At 44.2% G+C, this 18,338-nt stretch overlaps 1 protein-coding gene across 1 annotated transcript; it reads left to right on the top strand.

Moving 5' to 3' along the window:
- Nucleotides 1–903: 903 nt before the first annotated feature.
- Nucleotides 904–16,757, top strand: LOC308125894 (integrin beta-1-like; the record flags this gene model as incomplete). The annotated part of the gene is made up of 14 exons (XM_080489934.1): nt 904–1,102; nt 3,378–3,548; nt 3,902–4,146; nt 5,243–5,398; nt 7,152–7,247; nt 8,789–8,878; nt 8,982–9,125; nt 9,282–9,487; nt 11,195–11,294; nt 11,343–11,436; nt 11,514–11,736; nt 14,319–14,542; nt 16,319–16,485; nt 16,692–16,757. 14 exons carry the CDS (start codon nt 904–906, stop codon nt 16,755–16,757), a joined length of 2,181 nt encoding a protein of 726 aa, XP_080346060.1.
- Nucleotides 16,758–18,338: the final 1,581 nt, after the last annotated feature.

Here is an 18,338-nt window from a genome sequence, read left to right as displayed (position 1 = left end):
ACCGTTGTTACGTGATTGAGGCCTAAAGCTGTTTACAGCTTGAAGACGCAGCAAATTTCCATGAGATAAATGGAGGAAGACGCTCTTGAGGAATCCACAGGTACTGTGGGTAAAACCCACTAATGTGACTTATGTTTTACAACTGTTTTGAAACCCTATTCAACTTCAATAACTGTATTATTCATTTTGACACCGTAATCAGTTCCTAAAAGTAATGAAGTTACAGTAGAACATGAGAGGAAAGACGTATTTGAATATAGGAAAGTAAAAAAAATTTTTTTAAACAAATAATTTAGATATTTTTGATAGATATTGACTAAAGATGACGAGGAAAATGTAGTAGTGAAGTCAGATGAAGCAGCTTTTATAGCCATCAATCATAATCTGCAAACTGAAGTAACATTTTGTGTTGGAACATCACTAAATCTCTAAAGCCTTTGGAACACAGGAACGTTGAAAGCAAGTGTTCAAAGGGAGTATTATATATGCGTCTGAATGCACTTGTCACTTTTAATTATGTGTATTTGCATACTGAACGATGCAGCTGAGTTGTGACCAAACAGAAGCAACAAAAAAAAAAAAAAAAAACACACCCGCTGGTTTTTATTATGTAACATTTACACTCTTTATATCACAGTCATTAACCGCCTCACTCATATTCCCTTATGCAAATTCTTGTTTTCGCACCATAATAACTCAGCGTTAGATTCACTTTTATAGCCTGTGTGTGTGTGTGTGTGTGTGTGTGTGTGTGTGTGTGTGTGTGTGTGTGTGTGTGTGTGTGTGTGTGTGTGTGTGTGTGTGTGTGTGTGTGTGTGTGTGTGTGTGTGTGTGTGTGTGTGTGTGTGTGTGTGTGCGTGCGTGTGTGTGTGTGTGAAGGCCTTTCTCCATGTAGGCCAGCCCATGTGGGAGCGGTGTGACACGGCCCGGGCGCTGCTGGGGAGGGGCTGTCCCTCTCACCGCCTGGAGGACCCCAGAGGCGCCGCCGTCCTCGTGAAGAACAGGAACATCACCTCCCAGTCCGGGAGGCGACACGGAGGACGGGGGGGGCGTGGTGTGACCCAGCTCCAGCCGCAGAGTGTCCGGCTGCACCTCAGGCCAGGTGGGGGCTTCACTCTCCCCTCACCCCAGGGGGTAAATCCATAGAAAGTTATTTGGGAGGGAATCATCTTCCTATCCCATCTTGTCTATTTGATCCACTGAAAATTACTTTAAAAACGTCTATTTTGTTCCCTTTTAGAAACATTTACCAGACTGTTTCTCAGGGTTCTTTTGTTTATTTCATGTTGTAAATACTATTGTGTGTTTTTATTCTGTGTGCCTGTCTCTTTAAGAGACAAGGTGCAAAGATTACTGTCCTAGGTGGCCGTTTATTTTTCTTCATCATCTTAAACGTGCAGAACATTTTGGGGCCAGTTTGCTAAGACTTTTTTTTAATGATTCGTCAAACCGTTTCTGCAAAAAACTGCTAAATATTTTCCATTCAAGGTGGACACACAAAATTTCAATCGCATTTATCGAGCTATAAATTCTCCTTCTTCTTCTTTTGTGTTTAACGGCAGTTTGCATCCATAAAGTTGAATTACCGCTGGTTCTGTCTCACTACACTGTTTCCCACCGCTCTCGTCGTCCCTGAATAACTGTTTCACTTCTTCTTCTTCACTTTGGTTCAGTGGCAGTAGGCATCGGTGAGGTTGCACTACCGCCATCTGCTGGTTCTATCTCGCTACACTGTTTCCCACCGCTCTCGTCGTCCCTGATGACTGTTTCCCTTCTTCTTCTTCACTTGGGTTCAGTGGCAGTAGGCATCGGTGAGGTTGCACTACTGCCATCTGCTGGTTCCAGCTAGTCATAGACCATTCCTATCGCTCAAAACAAAGAAGGAAGAAAGCGAGAAAGAAAACACTCGTTGTAAATTCTTATCATTTCCTTGTTAAATATTCATAGTATTTTATCATCCTTGAATATCCCATATTGGTGTCATATGGAGCTGTGATGACTAAAGCACAACAACGTTTCCGCAACATTTTGGGAGTTTGTTTACAAGACCGCAGTGCTTTTTGAAGAACGTTTAGAAAACTGCTCCCAAGGTGGAACTTTTTGAAAATGCTACGACTGTGTCTCCATGGAAACGGGGGGGAAGCGCAACTTTTTTACCACACGGCTGCAGTAAATGGCAAATGTGGTCATCTGTGCATACCAGTGTCCGTGTACTTCTCGTGTTAATGTTTGTAGGGTATTGTTCTCTGCACACGTGTGTGTGTGTGTGTGTGTGTGTGTGTGTGTGTGTGTGTGTGTGTGTGTGTGTGTGTGTGTGTGTGTGTGTGTGTGTGTGTGTGTGTGTGTGTGTGTGTGTGTGTTTCATTACAAAAACAAACAACAGTCCATGGAAACAGACACCGTTTTCAAAAAGTCGCTGTGTAAATGTGAAACTTTTATGAAACCAAAATGCAAATATGCAGCATTTATTTTATTTCTCGGTTCTCATCTGACAACATGACAAACTTCTCAGGCCCAGAAGGAATTTCTAATTCTCTTTGCTCCTGCTGTGGAGAGTTTGTGTGCTTTAATGTGACTGTTTGATTAAACACTCAGCATCAGGTGACGCAGCCTGAGGTAGTAATCTATCTGACACAGTAGAATAATGGGATTTTTTTTTTAATGTATTCCAGTCAAAAGGAAAATTAACCAGCTGCATACATCCCAATCTTCTTTCTTTAGGATCCTTTAGGATTAGAATTAGGATTCTATCCAGGTTTTCCTTCTACAGGTTAGTTTAGGGCAGAACTCTGCAAAAACAGCTTTTAGTCCTCAAGGTTGCAATTTTTCACCAAATCAAATTTGTCTGGAGACACAAAACATGTTAATTACTTGTAATCACGACAAAGCTCTTTATGCATTACTTAATTATAACGGTTACAGCTATCTCAACCATTTTTATCTTTTTGACTGTTTTTAGTGATTTCCTCAATTTAGTTGTTTTTTCTGAGTAATACTTATTATTTTATGAATTTTTAGCAATTCCAGCTGCTTTAGAGACCTTTTCTTTTTAGTTCATTTTTGAAAAATAGCGTATTATACACCTGTAATCAATATGAAAGCAAAATGTTTATCATTATAAATACCTGAAAGTTTCTGGGAGCCTCTGCAATGGGCCTGAAGTTGAGGTTTTGGGTAACCGGTGACCCTGAATTGCCTGTATATATGTGACTGTGGCTCTCTGGTCGCCCTGTGATGGACTGGCGTAATCGGTCCGTGGTGTCGTTTGTCCTCGGTCAGCTGGGATCCTCTGCAGCTCCCCGCAACCTTACGTTGACTGATTTGGCTGAAGAAGAAGAAGAAATATATGAAAGAAGTTCCTCATTTCCTATTTGCAGGTGAACCTCAGAGCTTCCAGGTGAAGTTCAGACGGGTGGAGGACTACCCTGTAGACCTGTACTACTTGATGGATCTGTCCTTCTCCATGGAGGACGACCTGTCCAATGTCAAGCAGCTGGGTGCCGACCTCATGGAGGAGATGAGGAACGTCACCGGTGACTTCCGAATGGGTCTGTGCACCTGAATCCCGACCTCCTCATCACCTGGCATCATTTTTCTTCCAACTTTTTAAACCTCTGTGCTCCTTTCATAATATACCCCGGTGTCACATTCAAAGAGTGGCACACCTGGGAGCTGCCCGGTACAATCATAATCTTACTGTTGGCCACTGAGCAGCGCCGCTGAAGCGATCGGGGATTAAGTGCTTTGCTCAAGGACAACTGTAGCTGTGGACAGAAGCCAGAGCATTAGTTATTCACTTTCTCACCCCTTCAGTCACATAATCACTTCTCAAAAGTTTATGCGACTTCTCACTCCCCTCTATTCATCTCCTCTTCAACCCCCCCCCCCCCCAAAAAAAAAGGCTTCGGTGCGTTTGTGGACAAGACGGTGATGCCGTTCATCAGCGTGGCAAAGGACATGCTGGAGAATCCCTGTAAGAGGACGGAGCCGTGGCCCTGCATGCCCCCCTTCACCTACCGACACGTCCTGAGCCTCACCGCCAACGGGAGCCTCTTCACCGAGCTGGTCGGGGGCCAGCGGATCTCCGGGAACCTGGACTCCCCCGAGGGCGGGCTGGAAGCCCTGATGCAGGCGGCCGTGTGCGAGGTAACGTGAGGAAGCCCAGCGGGGGAGACAGGACCGCCGTCCAGAGATTGTCTCCTTTTGTTTGAGTGGATGTTGAAGTGGAGGAAGAGGAAAGACTGCAGACAATAGATGAAAAGGGCTATTTCTGAATTTTTCCTCCTGGGAACCGAACCAGGCAGGTTTGGGTTTGTCAAAGAGCCTTTTTACACCATCTCATGTTAAAACTAAAAAAAGATTTCCGTTGCGTTTTGGGTGTCCGTTAACATGAGACCGGTGGTCGGAGCCGCTGGAAACACAAATTGTTCTTTGTCTGAAAACGACTTTTCTGGAAATGCTCAGGCTCCGTCACATCATACCCGTGCACTGTTACCTGACTGAAATTCTGTACTCGAGGCCCGGTCCACGCCGAAACATCAATAAGTAAAGAATGGAAGAAAATAGAGAGTAATAGAAAATGAGACAGATAAGTACTGAAGATAGGCACAATGGAAACAGTATACACAGTGTTTATAACAGTAAACGTATATACTGAGATAAAGAACAGATTTGATGGCGGCCACACTGTGCACTGTGTCTGTAGTAAATATTTGTTCTGCACATGCTCAGTAGAAGGACAATAAGAACATTTGACATTCGACACAGTCCTGGTAGTTTTATAGTTGAGAGTCGCCGTAAAAACATATGACTGTGTTCTCCCGTTGTTAATGTTTATAGTTTTAGTATTGTGAGTGTGCTTTCATTACAAAAACAACCAACAGCGCCAACTCGTGGCCCGGCATGCTCACAACATCATTTTCACGGTTTCTGCCGTCTCCATGGAAACGGACATCACTTTCAAAATGTTGCAGCGCAAACGTGAAACTTTTCTAACGTGCTGCTTCACTTGAAGCGTCGAGTTTTCCCTTATGAAAATTTTTTACTCGGGTGATTTCATACTGACCGGTTTGAATTTAAAGACCACAGAAGCATTAAGTATTACTCATCCACTATCATGTGAAAGATCTTTCTCTCCCCCAAACGCCCGTCAGAAACACTTCTGCCGTCACGGCGCTGAATTTGCCACCAAATCAGTATTTCATTGACCGATTTTTTATTTCTTTTTTTTTCCCACTTGCAGGAACAGATTGGCTGGAGAAATGTGACTCGTCTGCTGGTGTTCTCCACAGACGCTGGCTTCCACTCTGCCGGAGACGGCAAATTAGGCGGCATTGTGCTTCCAAATGACGGACTGTGTCACTTGCAAGAAAACGTGTACACCAAGGGAATCTCACAGGTTTGAGATTGTTTCTTCTTTTTTTAAGGATCCCGTTGAATCGGATGTTAAGGGTAGGGTGAACGCCTGCTACACGCTTCCATAAAGATCCATCAGCCAAATCTGCAGGTCCACAAAGCCTCGTTTCCTCTTGGTGCTTCGGAGGAGAGGTTTGGCAAATATGTTTGGGGCCAATGTAAAAGCCTCATTTTCACTACAGATAACCAAAAACACCTTTTTGAGGCTTTTGGGGCCTTCAATTGTCAAAATCATACATTTTTGTATACGTAAATAATCAGTTATCAGTTTTTGCTTATACCTGAAAAGTACTGCTCAGGGTTGTTTGGTTTCATGATGGTTTTTTTGTAAGCGCTATTGTCATTATCAACAATGTGTCCCCCCCCAACACACACACACACACACACCCTCTCTTTCTGTTGCAAGACCCAGAAATGTTCTGCGACTGGAACGCTCTCAATCAACGACGTTGTTTGCATTTTCCCCTCGTTTCCACAGAGAGGTTGTCATAATGTTGGAAATAAAGTTCCACCTTGGGAGCCATTTTCAAAAAGTTGTGTTTTCAAGGGGCTTTGAGCACCGTTGTCATGGAGACGGATATCCAAAACGCTAAACCTCATGCACACACGACATGCAAATATCGGATATTGGAGAAAGGTTACGTTGCTGAGCTCCTTCAGTTTGGGTCAGTAAACTTCCCGTTTGTGTGCCGAGCCGCCCGTCACGTCGTTTCCACCTCTTCCTCGATGTACCGAACCACTGATCGATGCAGCTTGGTGATATCACATGCTCGTTTTAAACACTGACGCAGAAGCTCGGTGGAAAACAATTTGTGTGTGTGTGTGTGTGTGTGTGTGTATGTGTTTTCACTGGTGGCTGTGTTACCAGGGAGCGTACAGTGTTTATCCTATGGAGCACATATTGCAGCGCGTGCCAAATTGATTCCCGTCTGCAATCCTGGCGGTGAAATAGAGGTCCGGGCTGCGGCAGGCAGGAGTCAAAGACAGTGATTTAAAGGTCAGAATCAACAGCACAGCTCCCTGGGTAAAGAAGACGCTGACAGGCACACCCTGATGGGAAACAGCTGGAGTGTTTGTGGAGTAATTCAAACCAAAGCTTTCATCTCGTAATCTCGCCCTGTTTGTGTATAGATGGTGGGGAGAGTGTGCTGTGTGGTGGAAGGCTCTGAGGGAGCGCGCGTGTGTGTGTGTGTGTGTGTGTGTGTGTGTGTGTGTGTGTGTGTGTGTGTGTGTGTGTGTGTGTGTGTGTGTGTGTGTGTGTGTGTGTGTGTGTGTGTGTGTGTGTGTGTGTGTGTGTGTGTGTGTGTGTGTGTGTGTGTGTGTGTGTGTGTGTGTGTGTGTGGTTTCCTGCGTTCTCCCTCCTGTGTTAAACATCCATACAGGTCTCACATTAGGTTCATAAGCGCGTTCCATGCCTTGACCTCCTTTCAGTCCAGGCAGTTGACAGGTGGAGTGAATATGGATGTATTATTAATCCATTTCTCTCTGGATAAATGATATCCCCAAAGGCTGAGAATGGATGTGTGTGATGCGAGTGTCACTCCTCTCTGAATGGTCCTTATTTATCTATTCGGAGGGACGGGAAAGACTGTCAGCGAGGGCGAGTGAAATGAGCAATCGAGGGAGTGAAAAGGGGGAGGACAGCAATAAAGAGAAGAGGGAGCGAGTCCTTAACTACTGATTACACACACATTTATATATTAACGAAAGGCTGTGACGCATTGCACTTTTGTCAGGACTATCCTTCAGTGGGCCACATCGCCGAGACCCTGAGACGGAAGAACATCCAGATCATCTTCGCGGTCACTGAAGACGTCACACACCTGTATGAGGTACACTTTAATCCATCTCCATTGGTTTGTTTGGGTTTTCTCTCTACTTCCAACTGAAGGGGACAGGTTCATCTGTCTTCACTGTGATGACATTTCAGTAAACCAATGAAGCAATACTGCAGCGTATGAAAAGTAGTTCGGCTTTCAGCTTATGTCAGTGGAAAACACATTTTAGTTCAAGGGCCACATGCAGCCAACGTTTTCATCCTGAGTGGGCCGGACTGGTAAAATACTGCCATATTGAGTAGTATGTGTGACGATAATGTCTAACTCTCTATGAAAACAAACAATTACTACCTAAAATGGCTGCGGTCTCAACGTAAAGCCAAGTTGGATGAAACCTTCTGGTGCAAAATACAGTGAAATGTCCAATAAACATCATGTTTTTACAAACTCACACTGACAGCATGGCTTTGCGTTTGAAATCAACAAGGTGATATCTCATCTTTGGTCTCAGGGTTTTGTCTGCTGCTCTTCAGAATTTTTGTTTAGTTTTTTTAAATCTATGTATGTTTTTATGTACACTAGGTGGTGCTTTTAAACGACCACGACAAAATGCCATAGGTCTTACTACTAACGTTTCAGCAGTTCCCTATTAGTATTTTCGATTTCTTCTTTTCAGGCAAGTTGGTTTTTAAAACTATACTTCGTTGAAGTATGTGTTCGATAAACACACTCCAAAACCGTATGTTTTATAAAGACAAAAGTAAAAATACTTAAGAGCAATCTTAAGGCATAATTAACTCAAACAGTTTTCTTATTAGCATATATTAATTTATATAGTTGATGTTATATAACTATTAATGTTGTTAATCAACTATTGATGATTAATGGATGATTTGTTTTTCATGCTGGATGGTGAACAAGTAAGTTTAACTGCACCATCTAGTGGTATAAAAGTGGTATTACATGACGGCATAACGTATGGAAGTCTTTATCTTCAAGGGTTTTTGACTTTAAAAATTTTTAAAAAAGCTCAAGAAATCAAAGTTGGTGTAAACAAAAAATTATTTGATTATTTTCAGGTGTTGATTTTGTGTTCGAGTGAGTAATTCCAGCATTTGCAGTGGCAGGACTGAGTCAAAATAAATTCCAGTCCAAGGAACAAGTCACCACAATAAAGGCTGATCAATTTTCACCATTATCAAATCCAGTGGCGTCCAGGAATGAGCTATGACGTTTGTAATGACTTCGAAGCTGGTTTCTTTATTTGTTACCAGTTCAAAAGAACATGGAATATAAAAAAAGACTGATTTATACTTTAACTTAAGCACGGGTGCTTTTGGAAGTCTGTCAAGAGTGTTAACATTTGACTTGTTTTCCATCCTGAGTCCAAAAACATCCTTCAATTACTTTGACAAAAACTTCTTGCGCCAAAGGGAGTTAATTTTGGACCAGGCGTCTGAGCTTTAACATTAAATTCACTTCTTTGCTGTTGTGGTGATAAAGGGTTTGCAGGAAGGAGTTGCATGTAAATCAGCTGGCAGGCTGTCAAGTAACACATATTCACTTATGTTGAAGTAATTGTTGTTTCCCTTCAGGGCCTGAGGAACATTTTCCCAAAGTGTGCGGTCGGCATGCTTTCCAACAACTCCCATAACATCCTGCAGATAATTGTTGAAGCATATAACGTAGGTGAAGTGGAAGCCCCCCCCCCTCTGCCCTTCCTACAAAGGTCTTCAGCCCGCTGACACCTCCTCATCTTTAACAGGTTAACTGCTTTATTAACTGCAGGCGCTGACCTCTGAAGTTACAATGGAGAACAGCAAGCTGCCGCCAGGCTATCACATCTCGTACGCCTCACGCTGTAAGGACGGCGGGCCGAGACACGGCGGACGGGGCAGGAGGAGGTGCTCCGGCATCTCCGTGGGCGACGAGGTGTGTGTGGCGGCGGACCCTGCGTGGGGTAAATTGTCTAAACGCCGCTGTTAGCGTGCGGCCATTCACAGTCGAAGCTGTGGTTAATGCTGATTATGATTTCCCCATTAGAGAAACATTCTAATCATGCTTAAGGAATGCTGGCCTCCCCTCCAGGTGAGCTTTAATATCAGCATCACGGCGCCTCCGTGCGGGGCGGCTTCCCGACGGCCATCCCGTGTTGTTATCAAGCCTCAGGGCTACAGTGAAGAGGTCGAGGTCCTGCTGAGCCCCATATGCGAGTGTTCGTGTCAAAAGGACATGATCCCTCACAGTCCTTCGTGTAGCCATGGCAACGGCAGTCTGGAGTGCGGCGCATGCAGGTAGGTGAAGCAGCAACCATCAAGTGTGCACGGATCAGCCATAACATTAAGACCCGCTGGTGTTGTGTTGGTTCCTCTTTTACGACTAATAAAGCTCAGAGCCTCCGAGCCGTGAACTCCTCCGGCATCTGCAGCTGAGACGTTAGCAGCAGATCTTTCAGATCCTGGTAGTTGTGAGATGAGGATTCGATTGATTGGACTTGTGTGTCCAGTCCAGCCCACAAACGCTTGATCGGATTGAGCCGTTATTACTTTGTGTAAGGGTGCACCACCCTTCCTCAGAGGGAATTGTAAATAATGTAGTAGGGCTGCAACTAATCGATTGCTAATCAATTAATGTGTTGATTGTTTTAGGTAAGTTATTGTGAGCAGATGTTCATGAAGAAAACGACTAAAGAATTGTGCATTTTTCATCATTTTAGTTAAATAATTTGAATATAACTGATCAAACTAACATTATGAGCTTAGTTAATGCTTAGTGAGCAATAATTGGACTCAAATATAAACGGCTGTCTCAACCTTCTCTTTCTTGTGGATTTAGCGCTCAGACACTTTGGATCACTGTTTTAGTGAACTTTTTTCTCACGATGTTTGTATTTTCTCCCATTTCATGTAACTTTCGGCAGCCGCCTCTGCCATCTTGCTCAAAGCATTTGAAGGGGCTGTGGTGTACATGATGCAAAACAGGGCCAACTATTGACTGTCTGCTGCTTCTGTTGCTGTGCAGGTAGATTACAGGCTCAGGTGACTCGTTACTGCCACACTGTGGACAGGGCAGGAACACTGAACGCGGTTTTGGCCCCCAGGCCTTGTGCTTGACATCCCTGGTTCAGACAGACATATTTCACTGCATACGGCCACGTCGAAAGTTTGACTCGTCTTTGCAAATCCAAGCTCTCCCTCAAGATAACGACCTAAAGGGGGAAGTTTTTCTTTTATTCATTTCATGCAAAATCAAAAGCAGTTCGGATTTCTGATCCAAGCCAACTGGAAAACTGTGGAAGTTTAGCTACGGTCGCTCATCTTCTGGATTAATTTTTACTTTTAACCTGTAGCAATTTCTTTAATGAAATAGATTCTCTGAATTTATCTCATGGGTTTTGCTCAGGAAGTGAGATTTGAAAGAGCAAAAACAAGCACATGTTGTTGATCCCCTGGGGAAAATATGTCTTTAGATTTAATCCAACCTATTCATAGGAAACCTGAACTGTATGTCCTAAGAGCATGTGTGGCGCCCACGGAGAGCAGTGGGATAATCAATTAAGTCTATTATGCCTTTGGTTTAGTATTTTCTCTTCCTTGTCTTCAGGCAAGTATGTTTTTATAATATACCTTCAACAAGTTTGGACTGGAAACCTCTGTCTTCTTCAAAAGAGGTTTTTACAACACACGTTTGACATGTTTCGATTAGACTCTCCCTTCCCAACCGACTTGCTCTGACGAGAAGAAAAGTAAAATACCTCAAGGGTCTCGCCTGGGGACCCTCAATGAAATTCAAACCTGCCGATTCACAATCCCAAGTCTACTTCTGTAACCTCTCGGCCACTACTGTCACCTACGATAATGCTCCAGTAAGATAATTCTTGGTATTCACTTTACCTGGTCTTAATGTTGTGGCTGATAAGTGTAATTTCACATATAACGGAAGAAGGAAAACATTTTTTAAAAAAAACACAGAAATGTGGGTGATGGCTGTGTGTGTCACAGGTGTGAAGAAGGAAGAGTCGGAACATTTTGTGAATGTGTTAAAGAGGAGGCCGACGAGGCGGCCGACGAGCATCTGTGTCGCCGTGACAACGTGTCAGAAGTGTGCAGTGGACACGGTCAGTGTGTCTGTGGAAGGTGTGTTTGTCAGAAAAGCGGCCAAAAGTCCCACCACGGGTACTACGGGCCGTTCTGTGAGTGCAGCGACCGGAGCTGCGATCAGTACCGAGGACTGCAGTGTGGAGGTAATGCACAGAAATAGCCCCGCGGAGGTGAGTCATCTCTCACCCTCAACTCCTTTGTCCGACTTCCTCTGTCTCAGGGCACGGCCGGTGTGTGTGCGGGGAGTGTGTGTGTCCCGCGGCGTTTGGCGGCCGAGCGTGCGAGTGCCCCCTCGGCTTGGAGTCCTGCCTGTCTCCGGACGGACAGATCTGTGGAGGCAGAGGCGAGTGTCACTGCGGCGCCTGCATCTGCCGTGACAACCGCTTCCAGGGAAAGACTTGTGAGCTCTGCCCTTCCTGCCCCGGCATCTGCACCTCGCACAGGTAGGCAGGATCACACCGAATCATTTCTTCTGGGTGTCCGCTGTGAGGACACAGTCTGAAACAAAACACACTAAATTAGATTATTTATTACTATCCTACATTTTGTTTAAATTTCTCTGGTGAGTTTTCTTCTTGTATTCCCCACATTCTTCCAAACGGCTCCATGATGCCTTTAGGAGCGGTTGAGTCCTCGTTTACACGACAACGGTTCAAGCACAAGTGCATCGCTTTTGCCTTTTCGTTTAAGAAAAATTCCTGCATTTCCATGGTTAGTTTTGAAAACAAAGTCGGTTTACACAGAAACACTGAAAACCATGTATTTAGAACGCCAGGCACCACACACACAGGCACACGGAGAGCAATATGCTGTAAACATAAATAGACAACAAAGTTAGATTGCGATTATGTTCAACTGTCAACTATAAAAGTACCAAGTCCCAGGAGAATGTGTTCTGGGAGTCATGACACTCCCAAAATAAAAGTTTTAACTAGAATTTGTAGTGGTTTTTTTTAATATATAAAGTCAAACCAGATCATTTCAAATGTAGATTCAATTATAATCTGTGTATTCCACTGACAATAGTTCTGCGTGTCACTGCTTTAGAGATGTATTGTCTTTTTAACTGTTAACCTTGAGTATATGGGACTGCATCGTAGTGCAGTTGTAAGAGGGTGAAACTCTTGCCTCATAAGCCCCGTTTCCACAGTGCCCCTTGGTGCCGGTACGGGTCAGGTCGGAACCGGTTGTTGTGCGTTTCCACTGACTCAGAACCGTTACCAACCGGTACCATTGGTAACCATTTCTCACTACCCCTCCACTTGGGGTACCAGGCACAATGTGTCGGATATGAGGGGGAGGAGCTTCAACACTGCCGTCTGCTCATTGGTCCGTGACGACCGCTGTTCTCCCAGCAAGCAGCCATTTCCAATCAGTTGTCCGGCAGCAATCAGGTCACTTTTTTGAAAATGTCCTCCCGTTATGGCGTCACATCCTGCGTGATTACACAACCGTTCATAACCCCGCCTACATTTCAAACCGAACCCCGTGTAATGGAAACGCGGCACTGATATGGGTCTGGTTACAGATAGCCGACCCCACCCGACCGGTACCGGCACCAAGGGGCACTGTGGAAACGAGGCTATAGTAAGTTTGCGCCCGGGCTTGTGAAGTTTGCATGTTCTCCCTTTGGCTCTCTTCCCTCCCACAATCCAAAAACACGAGTTTAAGGTCATTTGGTGACTCTAACTTGCCGTAGTTGTGAATGTGAGTGTGTGAGACATATTTTACATAAACATCTGTACATTTACTGAACTGAAGAATGTGAGTACTTTAGCCAACTCTTTTTAAGCCGGACTAAAAAGATGGATTTCTGGTGTACGTCTAAACATATTATTATCATCCCAGATCCTTTGGAAGACCGTTCCAGTGACTTGGAGCGTGCATAATTGCTAAAAGCAGCATTACTAAACGTTTTTTGTTCTACTCTGGGGAACAAATAAAAGTGAAGAAGCAGAGGATCTCGGGGGTCCTTCCAAGTTCATAAACTAAAAGCATTTCTGCGCCGCATCAAAAGAAGAAGATAAACAACAACTTAAGGAAAGCCTGCGCTGTCCCGACTGACCCCTGCCCTCCACTTTTCAAGACGTTTAGGTTGCTTCCCCCAGGCCGCAGAGCCAACAAGATCAACAGGCTCTTTTAATCCTGCAGCTATTTGGCTTTTAAACAATACAATGTGAGGGTTTTTTTTCTCTCTCTCTCTTTATTATTTGTATGTCTTTTTATTTATTCATCGCCGTTGCTCTTTGTGCTGCTGGCTGCGAATGAAGTTTTCCCATTGGGATAATAAAGATATTCTCGATCCTTTTACAAAACATTCTCAGAGACATCAGGAAAAAAGATGTGGACGCAGCAACTCTGGAGGTTACCCCCGAAGTCACAAAAATGTTATAGTTTGCCTTAACATGTAGAGCGGAAGCACCATTACAAGGCAACTCAAACTCCTAAATGTGAGGGTATTAAAAATAAGGTCCACGGACCAAAATCAGTCAAAAAGTCCAATCCAGGCCACAGGATGACTTACTAGTGAGTTAAAATCATAAGAAAGTTTAGTGAGAGATGAAACGTTTTAAGCCAGCCTCATTTTAAAGGTAAACATTTTTTACATTTCCACTTTAATTTGATTTGGTAGAACGTGACAGAAACAGCTCTTTGGTCCATAAAGGTTGCAGACCCCTGATCTCTTTTAGCATTACTTTAAAGTATAGTCATCTCCATCATGCTTGCCGATAGCCGTGCTTCCTTCCTGCACATCGACCAATAACCTGGAAATGTGCTTCAACTAGGTCATGTGTTGTTCTCTTTCCTTTAGGAAATCTACAGATGACCTTCACAGTTTGATTAAAGTGAAGAGTGGAAGTTTGACGCCAACAGTCTCTTCAAAAGCAGATTTTTTTTTTATCACCTTGAACTCAGCGCCCTGAATTATTAGCAAGCAGAGCACTCCACTGTCCCCGTGCTATCAGTGGCTCCCTTATTAAAGAGCGTTTCAGTCCTGATTGTAATGATGGCTCTTTCCCCACAGGGAATGCGTCCTGTGCAGAGCCTTCCGTCCAAAGGACTGCGAGAGGAGGTGTGCCCACCTAAACCTCACCTTGGTGGGTCAGACCGGTGACTTAGCAACGGTCGCCCCCTCTGCGGGGCTTCACCGGTGCATGGAGGTGGACACGGAGGGCTGCAGAGTGCACTTTGTGATGAGGGCCGGAGGAACGGGGCACTCTGTTTGTGTTCATGTGGCTCGGGAACGAGGTAGGAACAGCCAAGCCTCTATTTTCTATCAACAGCCAATTCTGTCAGGTACAGCTGTGCTTTCCTTCATGTCAAAACACATCATAAGTAGACCAATCAGCCATAACATTATGACTATTGACAGGTGAAGTCGACAACGCTGATTGCCGCGGATCCTCCGTGGCATCTGTTAGTTGATTGGAGACATCAGGCAGCAAGTCAACATTCTTGTCCTAAATTGGTTGTTGGAAACGGGAGAAATAATGAGCGAGCGCGGGTTTGTCAGCAAGTTTGACAAAAACCAAACTGTGATGGATGGACAACTCAGTCAGAACATTTCCAAAACTGCAGCTTCTGTAGGGGTTTTCTCAGTTTTTAGTGGGCAGAATCCATCAGAAGTGGCTGAAGGAAGGAAAAGAGGTGAACTGGTGCAGATGAGGAATGAAGGCTGCCCGTTCCTTGCGGAGCATATGCCACCGACGAGTTCCTCCCACTTCCTTCTATCCTTCGACATCCGATGCCGAAGGCTGACTCATGTGTAAACAAATGGTCTACTGTACCTTTAAGATGCTGCAGAAGTTAATGCTGGCTTTGATAGAAAGCTCTCAAAATGCACAACTCAGGGTCCACAGGACTCCTGTCCACCACCAAGACACCAACAATGAGCACAAGAGATTCCAAATTGGACCACAGAGGAAGCAGGTGAATCACGTTGTGGACGACCTGGTGGGTAGACATTGCTTACCTGGAGAGAACATGACCAGAAAGCACGACCAGTTCTAATGGGAAACCTTTGACGAACACGTGGATGTCACTTTGACACCACCTACCCAAACATCGGGCAGATCATGTAACCCATTTCTGGAAACTGTCTTTCAGTTTTTAGGTGTTGATGTGGCCTCTGAACTAGATCGGGATCCCAATGAGGATATAAGAAGCTAGAAGAAGAAAGAAAGCATACTTTACTGGTCGCCTTGGGGAAATCACCTCTCATGGAGCAGTAGACTGCCACGGTGCAGTGCCTGAGGAACAGTGATGTCAAGGGTCTTGCTCAGGGACTCACCTGTCAGTGGTGGGATTCAAACCTGAAAACTTCCAATCCCAAGTCTGTGTCTGTTGAACCTCTAGGCCAGGGGTGTCAAACTTATTTTAGTTCAGGTGCCACATGTAGTCCAATTTCATCTGGTGAGGGGCCAGACTGGTACAATAGTGTCATAATAACCTTTAAATTTAAACTTTAAATGACTACAATCTCAACATAAAGCTCATTTTAACTAAACATTCTAGTATAAAATACAGTGAAATGTCCAAAAACAACCTTCTATAGCTGTTCAATTATACATGTTTTTTAAAAACTCACCCTGACAGCTTGACTTTAAAGTGACTTTGACAGCAACGGGGTCGCTGTCTTTCATGGCAGCATCACCGATATCTCAGCTTGTGTCTCGGTGTTGTCTTGTGTCCGCTATGACATTTGTTTCAAAACCAGTGTTTTCTTTGCATTTTTTTCCAGATTAAAAGGAGAACTACTCAATATTAGACTGGTGGTCATAATGATATGGCTGATTGCCGTGTGTTACAAGATCAACAAAGATAGTGGTTTCCTTGATAAAACTCTTTGATTGTGCCTTTTTGGTGTATTCCATCAGGTATGTAAACGGTTTGATAGATTATTTTTTTGCAGCCTACTTCCCTCACTTTCAAAAAGTTGTTTGAGCCTGAACAAGCGTGCAAATTGGCACTTCAATAGAAAACAATGTGCCTGATCCGTCGCTGCGGCTCCTTTTGTCCGTCAAGAATGCCCGTCAGGTCCGAATGTGATGCTGATTACCGCGGTGCTGTCGGGCTCCGTCGTGGTGCTGGGTGTGGCTCTGCTGCTGCTATGGAAACTGCTCACCAGCATCCATGACCGCAGGGAGTTCGCCCGCTTCCAGAGCGAGCTGGAGCGGAGACGCTGGAACAGGGTGAGCCCTCCACAGACCCTCCCGTCAGCGCCTCCTGTCACAGGCCGTACACTGAGAAGAGTTTATCTCAGTGACACTGATAACTAACACAGTACATCTAATACAGGAGTAGAATGGAGCCGTGTTGTTTCCCGCATGTTCGTTCACCTCTTTCAATCACGGAGGTGTGATCATGATGGGTGACACTTGTTTCCTCTCCGCTCCAGAAAGACAACCCCATCTACAGAAGTGCCATCACCACTGTCGTGAACCCCAAATATAAAGAGTACTGATGGCATCCGCGCAGGGAGATCTACGTTCCAATCAGGGTCCCTGTTGTGATGCACAATGAAGCGACATCCTTCGTCTGCACCGTCGTCGGCAGATGGCCCCGGCGTGTTCTGGTGGAGGAGAAAACGGATGTTGACGCCTGACTTGCTCTGCTTTGATCTCCATATGAAACCCCCGGTCTACGAGTCTCCAGCCCTTCCCTTTCGCTGCATGCACTGCACGCACACACATTCAAACACCACCAGCCAATGAAAGCTTCTCCCTACACAAGGTTAGTTGTCTGTGGGATACATGCAACATTAATGCAGTCACAAATTAAAAATCCACAAAGGCTAATTACACATGGTTTAAAAAAAAAAAAAAGAAATTTAAAGGGGGATCTCCCATATATGCTGACAGTTTCCTGGGCTGTGTAACTTGGGTCTCAGAAGAGGAGCGAGATAGTGAGGTGGGCATTCTGCATTATGCATCGTAATGCCTGTGGAAACAGGTTTTTAACACGGGTCTCCACTGCCCTCTAGATGAGAGTCGAAGAAACTCTGATCCTGGAGAAGGTGATGAAGCAACCTGCTTTTCATTTACAGTTCACCTTAGTCATGGGAGGTGCTATTTTTGATAACAGCTTAGTTTTCCTGCAGACTCTGTTAGATATATTGAATCCCTGCACAAGTACAGCACTGCAATCAACAGGGTTAGTTTAATCATGTAAAAGCAGAAGAACTATAAAAATCTCAGACCTCAATTAATATGTATATTTTTTTCAAATGCCTACAGATGGCTGCTGATGACCTTGTGCTCGGAGAGTTGACCAAAGCCCTATTAATCACAGCAATGCCTCCTCCACTCCCACAGACAGTGGGCAGGCGTGCAGGCAGCTCCAACAACCAGTGGGTGGTGGTGGTGGGAGGCAGTCACGGTGCTGGTTAAGCATCATAGTAAATTAGGCCATATTCTTTCCACTCACCACGCAGTGATTCTCTTCTTTGAGTGAATACATTTGGAAACAAGACAAAAATAATTAAATGTTGAAACAAATATCAGGACCTCTAAAGCCAGCTGTGAACCGAGAGGGAGGAGGTTACATAAGAAATACAGCACCCAGCTGTGTGTGTGAGTGTGTGTGTGTGTGTGTGTGTGTGTGTGTGTGTGTGTGTGTGTGTGTGTGTGTGTGTGTGTGTGTGTGTGTGTGTGTGTGTGTGTGTGTGTGTGTGTGTGACTGAGTGAATAAAGTTTTTTTATGTCACATGCAAATATGTGTCCATGTGGAGTGTCATTTTTTTCTTGATTATTATTATTATTTTTGTAACGACTACTAACATCACCATCATAATTATTATATATTGTGACATTAGAGAAGTTTGTTTTACATCTGTTAATACATCAATATTATTATCAATAAACTAACAATTACTATTATGTGATCATAAACACCAGCTACACAAACTTTGTTTTTGGTTTTCTGCACATATTAAAAAATATATATTTGTTGAATTTTTATTTATATACAATATTATTGTGTTAATTATTTTAACATATTAAAATGTTATTTGTGTTATTAGAACTTTTTTGTTGTAGTAGTTGTA

Source organism: Lipophrys pholis (genome assembly GCF_963383615.2).
Source record: "Lipophrys pholis genome assembly, chromosome: 20".
Lineage (NCBI taxonomy): Eukaryota > Metazoa > Chordata > Actinopteri > Blenniiformes > Blenniidae > Lipophrys > Lipophrys pholis.
Note: the sequence above shows the minus strand (reverse complement) of the source record. Positions and strands in the feature narration are given on the sequence as shown.